General features: G+C 41.2%; 1 protein-coding gene across 1 annotated transcript in view; it reads right to left on the reverse strand.

Annotated features, from left to right (window-relative positions):
* Positions 1–16,332, reverse strand: part of VSTM2B (V-set and transmembrane domain containing 2B) — a 43,694-nt gene that overhangs the window by 13,891 nt on the left and 13,471 nt on the right. The window contains exon 4 of the mRNA XM_042480723.1: positions 11,184–11,694. Coding sequence (XP_042336657.1) covers positions 11,184–11,694 — 511 coding nt within the window. The remainder of the gene's footprint in view (positions 1–11,183; positions 11,695–16,332) is intronic.

Here is a 16,332-nt window from a genome sequence, read left to right on the forward strand (position 1 = left end):
AGAGTTGGAAGAGACCAGTCCAACCCCTGCCATTCAGGAACTCACAATCAAAACACCCCCAGAAAATGGCCATCCAGCCTCTGATTTAAAACCTTCAAAGAAGAAGACTCCACCATACTTCAAGGGAGTGTGTTCTACTGTCGAACAGTTCTTATTGTCTCACCTAATGTTGAGGTGGAATCTTTTTTCCTACTGTTTGAGCCCATTGCTCCGGTTCCTACTTTTTGGAGCAGAAAACAAGTTTGTTCTATCCTCAATATGAGGATATTTAAACAGGGCTGTCATATCTTAACCTTATCTTCTCCAGGATGAAGATACCCAGCTCAGTGGCAATAGTATCGTGATTGTGACTATGCTGGGACTATGAATACAAATCTGCTACAGGTGTAACTCCCAGATATGCATCCATAAATCTGATCTAAAATGCTGTTCAGTGTCTGCAAGAGGCCTCCTTTATACAATATCTAGTTCCTTCAAGTGGCCCACATTTCTCTCACTTTATCAATAATGCATTTCTTTAGCTGATATTTTTCAGCATAACCTCACAGTGAGTGGTAGAACTGGACCCCTAGACAATGAATGCTCTCTAGGCTATCCAGGGGCAATACTCCTGATCCCTGTGGCTGGATAACTGGTTCCTGGGCTGGGATGCACCTTCCCAGGGCAAGGGTATATAATGCTGCAGCAAAACCAAACAGAGAAACCTGGAGTGTGCAGGCCTGACCTACTAGCAATAAGAATAGTATAGGAAAGTAGCTAACAGGGAAATGTACTCCCTTGGTCTGTTTCCAGCCTTGAATTGCCATGCTAAAGTAAAACTATCTAGCAGGGCTACTAAACACTGAAATAACCCTCACAGTGCCACTGGACAGCTGGTAACATATAGCTGTGTTGCTGGATTAGTTTAGATGGCGGGGTTACGTCTCAGTGAATCTTCCCCAAATTACTACTAAAACTACTACTACACACACATCTGGATTACCCCAAAGGGTAACTGTTAACTAAAAAGAGAATTACAGTCAGCTCTCTGTATCCACGGATTCTTTATCAAATTATAAAATCAGGCTTGGATATAGAAGAAGGAGGAGTGAAAATAGGAGGAAGGAATATCAACAATCTGAGATATGCAGAAGACACCATAATACTAGCAGAAAACCTCAAAGACCTGGAACAGCTTCTAGGAAAGATTAAGGAAGAAAGTGCAAAGACAGGCCTATTGTTGGACATAAAGAAAACAAAAATAATGACCACAGGGAACCCACACAAATTTGAATTAGACAACAAAGAAATAGAAATAATAAAAGAAATCTCATACCTGGGATCAAACATCGATAGAAATAGAGATTGCAGCCAGGAAATCAGAAGATTAATAATGGGAAGGGCAGCTATGAAAGAACTAGAGAAGATCCTAAAATGCAAGGATATACAACTGAGCATGAAAATTAGACTCAGACAAGCCATTGTATTCCCTATTGCCATGTATGGATCTGAGAGCTGGATAGTGAAGAAGGAGGATAGGAAGAAAATCAACTCATTTGAAATGTGGTGCTGGAGAAGAGTGCTAAGGATTCCATGGACAGCCAAAAAGACCAACAAATGGGTCCTGGAGCAGATCAAGACAGAAATCTCCCTAGAAGCCAAAACTCAGATTGTCGTACTTTGGACACATCATGAGAAGGCATGAATCACTGGAAAAACCCAGTAATGCTAAGAAAAGTAGCGGGAAATAGATAGAGAGGAAGGTCGCATGCAACATGGATAGACTCTATTAAAGAGCTCACAATTATAAGTTTGCAGGAGTTGAGCAGATCAGTGGGGGACAGAGGGTCTTGGAGATGTCTCATCAGCAGGGTCGCCATGGGTCGATATCGACTCTAGGGCAGTTAACAACAAATACACACACACACACACACACACACATACACCTTGATTTTGCCATTTTATATAAGGGACACCATTTTACTCTGCCATTGTATTTAATGGGACTTGAACATTCACAGATTTTCATATTCATGGGGGGGGGCAAGAACCAAATATCAGTGGATACTAAGGGACTACTCTATTTAACATATTAAGATATACTTCACTGGATGTTTTAGTGGACTAGAAGCTTGGAGTCAGCCCATAGGTCTTAATCCAAATGTTTGTCCCAACTGCAGCAGACACACTGAATGCAGTGTTGGTAAGACCATATTAGTGAAAGTTACATTGGTTCAATGTGTCTACACTATATGGGACTAACAACTGGATTTAGGCAAAAGACAACAGTGAGGCTTACAACTAATTACTGCAGTGTGTATTGCTCCTGTTAAGGGTTCAAATCAACTACAGTATGTACTCTTCTATTTTGTCCCTTTCTATCTTGTTCTTTCATAGCTTTCAATTTTTCTTCTCCAAATGACATTTAACATTACATAGCTATTAAGCATGCAGCATCTTCATTAGGCTGGGGATGAAGGGGCATCATCTCAGGTTGTTATAAAAGAAGGAATGCTATCTTTTGCATTTCTTGGCTTTCATGCTCCGCTGTTTCTGTAGAACAAGCATAAATGTAACAACAGAGGTCTTCAAACCCTATGAAATGCAAGACTGTGGGTTTACTGCCTAACACATTTTGAGTACTGTGAAGTTTGTTCAGACAAAAACCCAAACAATCCAGTAATGTTTCTATATAAATCTTTTTCAGAGGCAGCTTTTATTCATTTTTTTCCCAAAAGAAACTGAAACTATCTTCCATACCTTTTCAAAAAACACTGTTTGGTTTCTCATTGAATAGAATAAATTACATAGGTTCACCCTTGAGGAATATTCAAATGTGAGCATAATACTCCCAATGTGAGCATAACAAGGGCTGTCTTGGATTTATCTAGGCCCATCTAATTTGGAATGGGAATCTACATAGTGTAGTGGTTTGAGTGTTGGGTCTGAATCCCGACTCAACCACGAAAACTCATTGGGAGATCCTGGGCAAGTCACATTCTGCCAGCCTCAGAATAAGGCCTTCTCTGTCAGAGTGCTCTGGTGCTACAACAAACTGCAATTCCCAGAATTCCACAGCATGGAGCCATGGCAGTTAAAGTGCTATCACCCTGGATTATTTCTACAGTGTAGATCCAGCCTCAATAAAGTAGGTCAGCCTGAAAGTGAGTGGCTGTTTGATGCAAAAACACTGCAAGTTTCATAGGTCAGCAGGGATTCAAATCTGGATTTCTCAAGTCCTAATTCAGCACTTTAACCATTGCACCACACTCGCTGTCATGCACACACATATGCATCAATATATCTGCCACCAGAAAATAACCCTTTATGCATCTAATGAAATGAGGCTTAATCCATCAAGTATATGCCTCAATAAAGACTAATTTCTTTTGGCTTGTTTCTATGCAGAAATGATGTACATTCAAGGCACGCTTCAATCCACAATTTTTCATTTTAGGAATTAAGCACTGTCAAATTTTCCTCCTCCGCCTCCAAACCATCACTAACTTCCCCAGTCTAGAAGTCCTACTAGCTATTCGTTTGCTCCTGTAGACTCTAATGACATTTTTATGCTCTCCAGTTTAGGAATTAATCAACATCCCATTACAAAAAAAGCTGGTTCCCTCACTTGACCTTACCAAGATCCAAGGGAGTCCTTAATAGGCCTGGCTTTTAAAATGCTAGTGATGCGTGTTTAATAAGAAGTTCCTTTTGCATGTTTATTACCGAGTGACATTTAAGAACCATATTCTGATTTCATTTATGCTGAATAATATCCTTCCTGGTATTTTTTAACTTAGTGCAAGTAGAATAGCTGCTGGAGTTTGGGTATCTTTTAAATCGCTCAGTTGCACTATATACCTCTTAGTGTTTTTAACAAGCAAAGTTAGTAATTTCTTCTGAAGCACTAGACTCTCTTTTCTGGCGTGTATTCAAGCAGAGACTGGATGGACATCTTTTGGGAATCTTTAGATGCCAAATTTCATGGCCCCGAAGATCCCTTCCATCTCTAAGATTGAGTGATGATACAGAAGAAAGAGTTAGTCATATTCTGAGTTTTTAAATAGTAGCTAAAAGGTAACAAGTTGAGTTCTATTTGAATCAAAAGCAAGCAAACAGTTACTCTTTAAAAACTGGAGCCATAATAGTAATTAATTAATCCGAGGCCCCAGAAATTATAATTAATCATTCTTTAAGTATATCTTTTTGCACTGAAACTGTTTGAAGGGAAGACAGACGTTGTTTACATAGGGATCTGCCTTTCCTGGAGTAACTAACAATGACAAAATGTAAGAATTCCATGTTTTACAAAACCTAGTGCTTACGTAACACATATACATGTTTACATCCTGTAAAAATAGAATCTATCCAGTTGAAATAGGCCAGAAGCCATGTTGGCTGGGTGGATTCTGGGAGCTGCAGTCCAAGAAAGTAAAATTCTCAACCTCTGATTCATACTTCTTAGATTATTTGAGAGGGCCTGTGTGGCATAGTGGTTTGAGTGTTAGACCACGACTCTGGAAACCAGGGTTTGATTCCCAGCTCAGCCATGAAACCCACTGGGTGACCTTGGGCAAGTCACACACTCTCAGCCTCAGGGGAAGGCAATGGCAAGCTTCCTCTGAACAAATCTTGCCGAGAAAACTCCATGATAGGTTCACCTTAGGGTTGACATAAGTTGGGAACAACTTGAAGGCACACAACAACAACAACAAATGCGATTATTTAAATATGGAATTGCCATCACAAATATCATATTAGTTTCCTAAGTCTATAAGAGGACTGCATATATATATATATATATACATTCATATATATGTAGGCATATAAAAAGGATTTAAGACATCCTAGCCCACACTATTTGTCCATCTGACACTCTATCCTCTGTTCTAGTGTTCCCCAACAGAATGTATCCCTAGCTAAAAATTTCCATCATCTCTATTCAGCATGTTAGGGATGATGGAGATTACTGGCCAGCACCTTTAGGTTTGAGGAAAGTTGTTCTACAGTGGCTGGTAGTGCCTCCCTTGGTTTTCAAGTAAAGGTTTTCCACAGCCCAGCTATTTGTAGAAGCCAGGAACTGAACCTTATAGGACTTTCTACATACAAAACATGTTCTCTGTTCCACCTATTAAAAGGAAGCAGCCCTATAGCAGGGCCATACACCATTCACAGTTATAGCACTATGATTCCACTTTAACTGCCATGGCTTCATCTTTGGAAATCCTAGAATTTGTAGTTCTGGAAGACAATCTTAACTGCATCTTCCTACACTGCAGAATCCCAAATTCCGTAAGTTTGAACCAAGGAAGTTAAATTGGAATCATATCATTATAATTATGTAGTGTGAAAGAGTCCCAGGTCATACTATTAGTCCATCCAGCTCACTACCATCTACACCAGAGGGGGCCATCATGTGGCTTGTGATCTGCATGCAAACTTGGTCATTTTTTTTTTTTTTGTATTTGCATTTATTGCATTTTTTATTGCACATTTCTTCAATTTCTAAAGCAAGGCATGCAGCTTTATCAGAAGTCAACTTCATGGCTCAGGTCTTCCAAACATATGACCGTTGTCTCCTTGACTGAGACTATCACAATGTGCTCTTCGTCTTTTCCTACTGCTTTCTACTTTATGAGCATTATTGTTTTTTTCTAACGAGTCTTTTCTTTTCATGATATGTCAAAAATATTACAAATTCAGTTTAGTCATCTTGGTTTTAGAGAGAGTTCAAGCTCAATTAGTTCTAGGACCCATTTATTTGTCTTTTTGGCACTCCATGTTATCAGTAAAACTCTCCTCCAACACCACATTTCAAATAATTCAATCCTCTTCGTATCAACTTCCTTCACTGCCCAGCCTTCACTACCACGAATAAAAAACAGAAATACAATGGCATGGACAATCCTGTGTTTGTATATGTGTTTGGTATATGTAAATAAAAAGTTTAAGAAACAAGTTTTGGACAGAATGCAATGTATGGCTGGTTGGAAAAGACTGATCCCTGGATATGCTGAGCTAGCTAGCTATCTGTCTGTCCATCCCACCCATTCATCCATGTTCAGCCTATTAAGGCCCTCAAGGTGATGTCTAAAGACAGACAAAGATGTTAATTCAAACAAAAACCGTTTTTAAAAACATGCAGAAATTTAAAAGCTGCCCAACCTAAATCTATTCTGACTCAAACAGGGCATCTGTTCCAGCTGGACTCCTCTTGATGCATTATGTTAGTAGTTGTATTTTTTTCCCAGGGTCACATAGCGGCTACAAGAGAAGGCAGATACAAGCTGCCAGCTTCAAGCACCTATTTTTTCAGTGACTTACTTCCTTTGTAGCCTATGCACCTCCAGACATTTCTTTCCTCCTTCCTCTGCCTATGGTAGTTTACTTAGCTCAGGGTGGAGCATCTACTCTAGGTTTTTTAATAGAGAATTGAGAGAAAGATATAAAATGGATATTAAAACATTAGGTTTTGAGCTATCAAAGTCTGACTTTGAAAAGTTGTTGTGCTCAACTGATGATAAGTTAATATCTAAAATGCATAGAATGTTGTTGAAAACAAAGATGGAGGATGAACAACTAAAATGGCGCATGGTTAAATGGGCACCAAATTTGGGTTACAACATACATTTGGAACAATGGGAGAAGATGTGGACTAAGGGCTTTATGTTTGCTTTAAGTTACGATCTTAAAGAACATTTTTATAAGATGATGTACCTCTGGTATCTAACTCCAGAAAGAATTTCTAACATGTGTAATGGTTCTTTAAATTCATGCTGGAAACGTGAGAAGCAAGAAGGAACTTTTTTATCATATGGAGTAGCTAAAGTGAGTACTTTCACAAGTAGCTTGTGAAAAAGCTTTAAAAAATGGGTTCAGATTCATATGATGATGGAAGATATTCTGAAGATAAAATTTAAAGTGAAGCTATTTTTATTGGAAGTCTAGATGAAAAGTTGAAGAGGAAGCATGGAAGAGTTATGCAGTATATGACGAGAGCTAAGAGAATGATCTATGCTCAGACATGGAAAGAGACACAGATTTGATCTCAAAGTGACTGGTTGTTAAAGTTATATGAATTTGTAGAAATATGTAAGTTGACTACTTTAATGCATGAAAAATATTAAATGAGTGAAAGCTGGTAACAGACTATATGGAAAAGAAGCAGTGATGTGGGAGGATTAAGGGATTTTAAGTAGCAAACATTTTTATAACGTAGAGGTAGAAGCCTATAGATTTATTTTAAGTTTTTCTTCTGAAATATAAGATAATATTAAGGCATTGTGTTATAAAGTAGAGGTTTATAGTTTTATTTTAAATTATTATTATTATTATTATTATTATTATTATTATTATTATGTATTTATTTTTCTTTGAAGTACGACATAACATTATAATATTACAGGTATTCATTTTTAAGTGTATTGCTAATACACTTTGAATAGAAAGAAGAAGAGAAATGATTAATGTTAAAGAGACACAGACAGGAAAGTTGAAAGCCCCGTGCTTGTAAAATACTTCATTTTGTTAGTTTTAGGTAGTTAGAGTTGTAGTTTAGTGTGATTTGTTATCACAATATGTTTGTTTTACAGATATAGAAATGTAGTGTACTTGCTTCTTTTGTTGAGTTATTGTTATTACTGTTTTGGTTGTAATGAATATATATATATATATATATATATTAAAGAATAGGAGTCTAGTCTCCAACATTGTTATTTGATCATTTAACTGGAGAATCTAAGACGTTGTACATGCAAAACCTGTGCTGTCTCTCACCTTATAGCAGAGGTCTATGGACACTGTAGGCCTACATTTGCAATTGGAGAAATCAGGGGTCTTCTGCATGCAAAGCACAGACTATGCTACTAAGCTATGCCTCATGCCTCACCGTCATGAGTTCAGAGTATTATCTCACTGAAATCCATATAGTGTAATAAAATTGGATACTGAAAACTATCTTAGGCAAATGCATTAAAACATTTAGTGAAGTTTGAAGCATAATATTCACAAATTGCCTGCCAAATGCATACATTTTGCTAAGCCCTGGATGGAGGGAGAGAAAAAAAAGCCATATATATATATATATATATATATATATATATATATATATATATATATATATATCAGACAAATGCAGGGCTGCTAGTGCTTCTCCCGTATTTAAGTAAAAATAAAAATATCCAGCAAACTCCTGCCAAAACATCACAAAACTGAAGAGCAACTGGGAGGGTAAAACAAACACATATACAAAAATAGATGCTAATGTACCTTTTCCCCTTCTCTTGTTGGGCCTGGAGCACTAAGATCTCTACAGGTTTATGGTTATAGGATATGTCATAAGCAACAACATCAATTTACATAACAGCGGTGGAGTTGTATAAGTGAATGAGGGGGGTGCCACTGCTAATACAATTTTCAGTTCCAGCGGCAAGTTTTATTTTTCATGCCATGCATAGAATCATGCAACTGGTTGAGCTTTCTGGTGAAAATTGTTTTGCTTACAATTGCTAAGTTTCCCTCGCCTCAATTTACCTCTTGCAAGATTTTGACAGCATGTTGACTACAAAACCAATTTTGCAAGTGGCTACACACTAGACGTGTAAATTGTTGACTAGTTCATCTTCATATACAAGGAGGTCTCCCATGAAGTCGCACATCAGACCCTACAAAGTCATTGCATTACATACTTTAAGAACATATTCTGCAACCCAGGATATTACATAGGATCCTAGTATTCTAGCTACCTCACCTTACTACCATGCAAATGATTGCTTCATGATCCAAAATAGATCATTTTCTGCACAACAACTAATCCAGCCTTCAAATTACTTGTTAATAACATGTCCCTTATTCACGGATATGTACAATTACCAGAGATACAGAACAGTGAGATAGATAGATTAGATAAGACTAGATTATCTGGGCAGGGGATCTTGCCCTAACAGACATATCTGACATGCTCTTTTAGCTGCAAATGTTCATACCCATCTGTTAGCATGGCACTGCGCCCATTTACAATTTGATTTGGCTGTTTCATTAGGGCATATGTACTATGTAGCCCACAGCCGGTCTATGTAGGGCTACATAAATCAGCTATACAGGGAAATTGATTTATTCTTTTACATACATACATACATATAAAACCCTAGTCCATTCAAAGCTGAAATTAGCCCACATATACTAAGTGCCATGAAAAGCCACAGTGTGTTCCAATAAATCTACCAAATGGTAAAACATTTGAGGATATGCTGTAGAATATATGTAAGTTCTCCTCTTGTTTGGTTTCCTTCGCCAATACTGCTTGATCCTGAAAAAAGGGCACCCACTGGCTTAGCATGCCAACAGGATTCCAGGTGTTGTATTTTTGTTGTATGTGTCTTTTCATGATGTTGTGACCAGCACTGAGTTCCAGCATTAGGAGAAAGGTGTGATATAAATTTAATAAAGCAAATAAATAAGAACAATTTTGCTGAGACTAAAGGGTCCGTCTTGTTCAAGGGTAAGTGACTTTCCCCCACTAAGGACTGAATGTGGCAATGGGCAATGTGATCTGTGACCACCTTTAAATGTGCACAGACATATTCATGCCCAGAAACATGTATACTCATGCACGCAAATGTATACACACATACAAGATTCCTGTGCATTCATATAGTCTCCCCTGCCTGTTAGCATGTAGAGATGGGGAATTTTAAATTGTCTCACTGCAGAGATATTGTTGTATCTCCTCCCACAAGTTAGATGGATATGGGCATGGGAAAGGGAGAAGAAGCATATGATTGAAATGAAGAGGAGAGGGATAACTCTCCCTGTGCACCAATATTCCCATTTAAATCATGCTTCATTCAGCTCTCAGAAGAGCTGTTTGGCAGGCTGTCAGGAGCATGATTACAGTTGCAAAGAGGATGCACAAGGAGAGTCATAAGCCTGATTACATTCGCAGTGGTGGTTAAGGAGGGATGTTGTGGTAATGGGAGAATGATGGAAGCAAGCTGACACAGGGACTCCCAAGGGCAGCCTGTAGATTCCAGATTGTCCATATATGATCTAGTCCAAGAGTGGCTTGGGAATACTTTGGGGAGGGATAGGGAGCTATAAGACACACAGGATGGCATAGTGGTTTGAATGCCTTAGGGTGGCCATAAGTTGGATATGACTCAAAGGCACACAGTAACAACAACAACAACAACAACGGCAGCAACAACATAGGGAACTTCAGGTTCCGGAGCCTTAATCAGGACTCTGGGCTTCCACAAATGACTATACCCATTTCCCTATGATACTACTGTTTGATGGTTTCTCAGGTTTTACGCCATTTTCTTTACTGAGAAAGGCTGAATCATAGAATCATGGAGTTGGAAGATACCACAAGGGCCATCCAGTCCAACCCCATTCTGCCATGCAGGAACTCTCAATCAAAACATCCCCGACAGATGGTCATCCAACCTCTAAAGAAGGAGACTCCACTACACTCCAAGGAAGGAGTGTGTTCCATTTTGAGCAGCCCTTGCTGTCAGGAAGTTCCTCCTAATGTTGAGGTGGAATCTCTTTTCCTGGAGCTTGCATCCATTGTTCCAGGTTCTGTTCTCTGGAGCAGCAGAAAACAAACATACTCCCTCCTCAATATGACATCCCTTCAAATATTTAAACAGGGCTATCATATCGCCTCTTAACCTTCTTTTCTCCAGACTAAACATCCCTGGCTCCCTAAGTTGTTCCTCATAGGGCTTCATGGTTTCCAGACCCTTCACCATTTTTGTCACTCTCCTTTGGACATACTCCAGTTTATCAACTTCCTTTTTGGATTGTGGTGCTCAGAACTGGACACAGTATTCCAGGTGAGGCCTGACCAAAGCAGAATAGAGTGGCACTATTACTTCCCTCAGTCAAGATGCTTACTTCTATTGACAGGAGCACCTGTCACTTGTCCCAACTTCTGTCAACCTAGCAGTTTGAAAGCATGCACATGCAAGTAGATAAATAGGTACCACTTCGATGGGAAGGTAACAGCATTCTATGTGTCTTGGCATTTAGTCATGCTGGCCACATGACCATGGAGTTGTCTTTGACAATGCTGACTCTTCAGCTTAGTAACGGAGAAGAGCACTGCCCCCTACAGTCAGTTACAACTAGACATTCATGCCAAAGAACTATCTGTACCTTTTATTATTATTATTATCATTTATTATTATTATTATTATTACCTGATCCATGGTGCTGCCGGAGGAGGGTGGCTTTGCCAGGTGGAGGGGAAGCTGAGGATGCTGCAGCCGCAGCAGCTGCGGCTACCGTTGTAGGGCTGGAAGAAGAAGATGAAGAAGAGGAGGACGAAGAAGAAGAGGAGGAGGAGGAAGATGCTGCTGAGGAAGAGGAGGAGGAAGATGCTGCTGCTGCAGCGGCTTCACCCTGGGCGGCCGGCAAGAGGCGCTTCTCCCCGCCGAAGCCTGGCTGGGCAGTAGCTCGTCCGGTGCTGGTCCCAGTGCCAGTGCCGGCCCGCCTGGGTCCGCTGCTCTGGATGTGGGAGACGGCCTCAGCTGCCTGGACATCTGGTGGGGCAAACTTGGGCAGGACGCGAAGGAGGGCCTGGGCCTTGTGTTCCTGGGTGTCCTCATCACCATAGTCTGAGACACGGCACTCGTAGGCACCCTCGTCCTGCCGCCGGACCCCTGAGAGGCGAAGCCGGTGTGAGATGTCATTCCCCTGGACCCGAACCGTCTGAGGAAAGAAAGGAAAGGGAAAATGATAAATAAAGCATTTCAAATGATAAATACATGAATAAAAAGTTCTAGAACATACTAGAACTACCCACTAAATTAGTTCAAAGTCACAGACAATTAATACAGCTAGTGAAAGCCAGTGTGGTGTAGTGGTTTGAGCATTGGACATGGACACTGGTTGACCAGGGTTTGAATCCTGGCTCAGCCATTAGACCCACTAGGTGGCTTTGGGCAAGTCACACTCTATCAGCCTCAGAGGATGGCAATAGCAAACTCCCTCTGAAGAAACTTGCCATGAAAACCCCATGATAATTTCGCCTTAGGGTGACCAGAAATTGGAAGTGACTTGAAGGTACACAATAATGACAACAAGAGTAGCCACATCTAATTTTAAAGACTGAAGACCAAGTGATGTAACACAAACTTAACAGCCTACTGGAAACTAGGAAGAGTCTGAGCCAGACTAACATCCCTTGGGAAGAAATTCCATCATCAGGGCTCTGCTACGGAAAAAGCCCAGTCATCTGTACAAACCAACACAGCTTTGTGGGACATGCAAAAGGCCTATGCTGAGAATCTTGAAACTGGCCCAGGTTGAAATGGGAGGAGGGAGTCTTTCAGACATTCTGGCCCCAATCCATTTAGGACTTTGTAGGTCAAAACCAGCACCTTGAAATGAACTCAAAAGCAGACTGGATGCCAGTGCAGTTCTTGCAAGATCAGTGTTATAAGATCTCTCAAATGCAGTCTCTCAAACAATCTAATTGATGCATTTTGCAATAGCTGAAGCTTTTGAACTGTTTTGAAGGCAGCCTCACATACAGCGCGCAATACTGGCCTAACCACAAGATGGTTAAGGACTAGAGGCATCACTAGGGTTGGTGTCACCCTCACCATTGACCGCCTTCCATACCAGACCATACAAAATCCTTAGTAATGTTCTTTGTACTAACGTTACTCATAAATTGCAATTCCTGGATATCACTGAACATAATAGCAACAGTAGTGACATAAACTACTAGCAAAATTAAAACGATACCATAAAATTACAATTGCATACGCACAGCCTAAATGTATTTACATTTAAAGAGTTTTATGTGGTTAAAGTAAAAACTTGGTTTAAAAAAACCAATAGAATCTGAAGGAAAAACATTTAGGAACAACATTAACATTATGTTCATTGTAACATGAAACTTTCCCGTTACACGAGATAGATTAATGGATTCAGTTTGCATGATCAATAATGGCCCAAATAATGTAGAAGTTGCAGACAAATGGATGCAAATATACTCATAAATGAAATGAAGCCCCACCTCCCACAAGGACGACAACTATGTGTGTACGTTTGTATGTGTGTGTGGAAGGAGTTGCCATCAAAGTTACTCCCCTCTCCTTGCATGGCCCCAAAGAGGTTTGACTGCTTTTTCTGCCCCTTCCCCTCCATCTTTTCATGCCTCCCTTGCATATTCTCCTAGAGCACATGCGCATAAAAGGTTCAAAAAGCAAATCAGCATAGTTTTAGTCTTGTAGGCATATTGGTACAGTACATGTGTCAAATTTCACTCTCACACACAGAGCCCTTGTGCATAATGACACAACCACACCTTCAAAAAGCAAGTGTGTAATTATGTGTACATATTATTACTGAATATTGAGTAAAATCATTTTAATGCAAAAAGTAAGAACTGCTTATCAGAACAAACCAAAGGCAGTGTTAAAGCTGCAAGGTTGAATAAGGTGTGTGTGTGCATGTGTGCACACAGTAGTACATATTTATCTGAGGATGCAAGTTTTTGGGTGTATATCCCTGCATTTCTCTGTACAGATGGGAATGGGGGTGTATGCAAACAATATGGATGGGTGGATTTGCATGCATGTTGAAGTCTCTGCAAAAGTAGGCACACTTGGGCATGCACATACATTTTGGTGCATGAGAGAGAGAGAGAGAGAGAGAGAGAGAGAGCACATGCCTGTACATAGGTGGGGTTCATGGTTGCACACAAGGGCATGCAGCATGCAAGCACAGGTATGTGTGGGAAGAAAGGCTTTGTGAACATGCCCCATGCTCACACCTATCTTTGATACATCTTTTCACAGGAAGACACCTTTAAACCTACAACCTGCCTCTCATTCACTCCAGGAGTAAACTGAAAAAGAAACCAGTGTGTGCTTTTGTCAATATGAGAAGCAGAGGCACACTAAGATTGCCTTGTGCTGTCTCTGTACACCATGCACACTGCCACAAGCAGTGCTTTGCCTTACTCACTTAAGGTGAAGCCTATGGGTTTTAATTTGACAGGAATGAATTCCTAGCACGGTTCTTGCATGAATGGCATATAGTATCATGAAGCAGAACTATAAATATATGTTGTCACTAGCCTGAACCAGCTCAGCCCTGAGGACGTGGCAGAATTTTCCCCAAACTGCCCTTTGCCACATCTGGAGAGCTGAGGAGGCACAGCAGATGTTTCTGCATGTGTGTATGAGAAGAGAGAGTGAGAGTGAGAGAGAGTGCTTGCTAACACATTTTTAGTTTGCAAACTTAGTCTGAAAAACACAGAGATAAATATGCTTCTTTAAACTGTTCTTCAACCACAGAACCTGCATGTAATGCAACATTTCTTTTAAAACAGGAAAACACCTTTACTACTACTTGTCACCTTTTCTCACCACAGGATTTCTGAATCTCTTACTAGCTGCACAATGTTCATTAAATGCTCAGCTTTCCCAACACATAAATTGTAAAACACCTCAACAGGAGAAGGTATACTGTATTTGTTGAACATTTGACTGCTATGCAGCTATTAGTGGTACAGGACTTTTAGGGGAGAGGGGAAGGGTGTGGTTGCCCTATATGCATCTAACAGTAAGTGACGTAAGTATGAGTTCAGAGAATCTACCAATGTTACCAGTATTGCTCTGGTCTCAAGGCCACCAAAATTCCAGCTAACCACTGATCCACCCTCTGTTTTCCCAGGGTTTGGGGAGTGGGATTAAGAGTTCTCCTATTCCTTATCCTTTCCTGTCCCAGCTTACTCCACATAATGCTTTCTGCATAAGAAGGGATGTGTCACTGCTGTAGAACAGGGAGTCCATGTCAAAAGGCATATTCTTTGCAATTTTCTCCTGTCCTACCCAGTTTAAGCAAACACGCCATGAACCCCAGCAGACATTGCAACTGTGAACACCTTAAGAGGTGCTCTTCGAGACCCAGCATGAGTCTCTGAGTTTGAGTGCTAGAGTAGAATTCCAGGAGACCTGGGCTTGAATCCCACCAGAGATCCTTGAGCAAATCACACTCTCTGGAAAACAATGGCAAACCGCTTCTGATCAACAACAACAACAATAACAAAACCTCTCACCAAGAAAACCCTATGACAGATTTTCCCATAGGGTCTCCATAAGCAGCAAATGACTTGAAGACACAAACCAACCACAACAGCATATAAGGTGATGGTGGGACTGCTGAGTGTGTGAAGCAAATGTTGCAACTTCATCTTCTTCACTATTTTTCCAGGTAAAGTGCCCATATCAAAGGGGCGGGTGGAAAGGCAGAAAAAGAAAACTCAGGAATGAAAAGGCAGGGAGATATTTCCATTTGCTGGAGCTGGACCATGAGGCATGAGGAGAAGGAGGAGACACTGGTGAACTCTGAAGAAAGCATCCTACTGGTTGCTTGCAGATCTAGCTTGTCAGCACTCAACAAACCCACCAAAGCAACACTGCGGGAGTTGCCTCAGTGACTCCTTTCTCCTTAGCCTCCTGCTGCATCAGAGGTATTACCTCTGTCCCACACTTTCCCTCTGTTACCTCCACCACCCAAACCAGTTTAAAGCCCACCTCCCTTTCCCTGGTTGACATGCCATTGGTGCACAGATGTTTGCCCCACTTTTCTAACCAGTGGGGAGAGGTGAGGCAATAGCCTCTCATGCACAGCTCTTGTCGATGGCTCCTCCACTCCTGGGCTGCAATCACTGAAAAATAGGAGAAACCAGTGTGGTAATGATGGTGACGGTGGCACCTTTTCTTCCTTCTCCTCAAACTCAAATCACTTCCCATCCTCTTTTGCTTGCCAGGGATCGAGGCTCCATTGTGGCCCCGACAGACCTGGCTTATTTGGGGCAGTGGCTTCGCCTTCAGCTTGCTGGCACCTCCTCCTCTCAGCTTTTGGCTGACTCTCTTGCATGCTTGCTTGGTAAGTACCAGCCCAGGAATGGAGCAGAGGAGATGCTGACAAGCTGGAGGAAGAGCCACTGCCCCGACCAGCCCAGGGCTACCCAGGTCCATGGTAAAGGCCCAGACCCTTATGAGCAAAGGTGGGAGGGAAGGGATTTGAAGAGAAGGAAGAAAAGCCACTGCCACCACCATCACCACTCCAGGAGGTCCCATGTCTTCTAGGCTCAGCAGGCAGAGTGGAGAGTTGCTGGCTTTGTTTGCTGATGGTATCTGCAAGTGAGGTGGGTGCCTCTTCCTCAGACCACTGAGCTGCCTGCATCCCCCACCACCTTCCAGGCTCAGCGGGTGAAGTGGAGAGGTGGCCTTGCTTGCCTCCTCCTTCCACCCCTCATTTTCAACCTTTGAGAAGCAGTGTGAGCATCCACTTAGGGTGTCACTCAGTGTGGCTTGCACTTCCCGC

Source organism: Sceloporus undulatus, chromosome 8, assembly GCF_019175285.1.
Source record: "Sceloporus undulatus isolate JIND9_A2432 ecotype Alabama chromosome 8, SceUnd_v1.1, whole genome shotgun sequence".
In the NCBI taxonomy this organism is placed as follows: Eukaryota; Metazoa; Chordata; class Lepidosauria; order Squamata; family Phrynosomatidae; genus Sceloporus; species Sceloporus undulatus.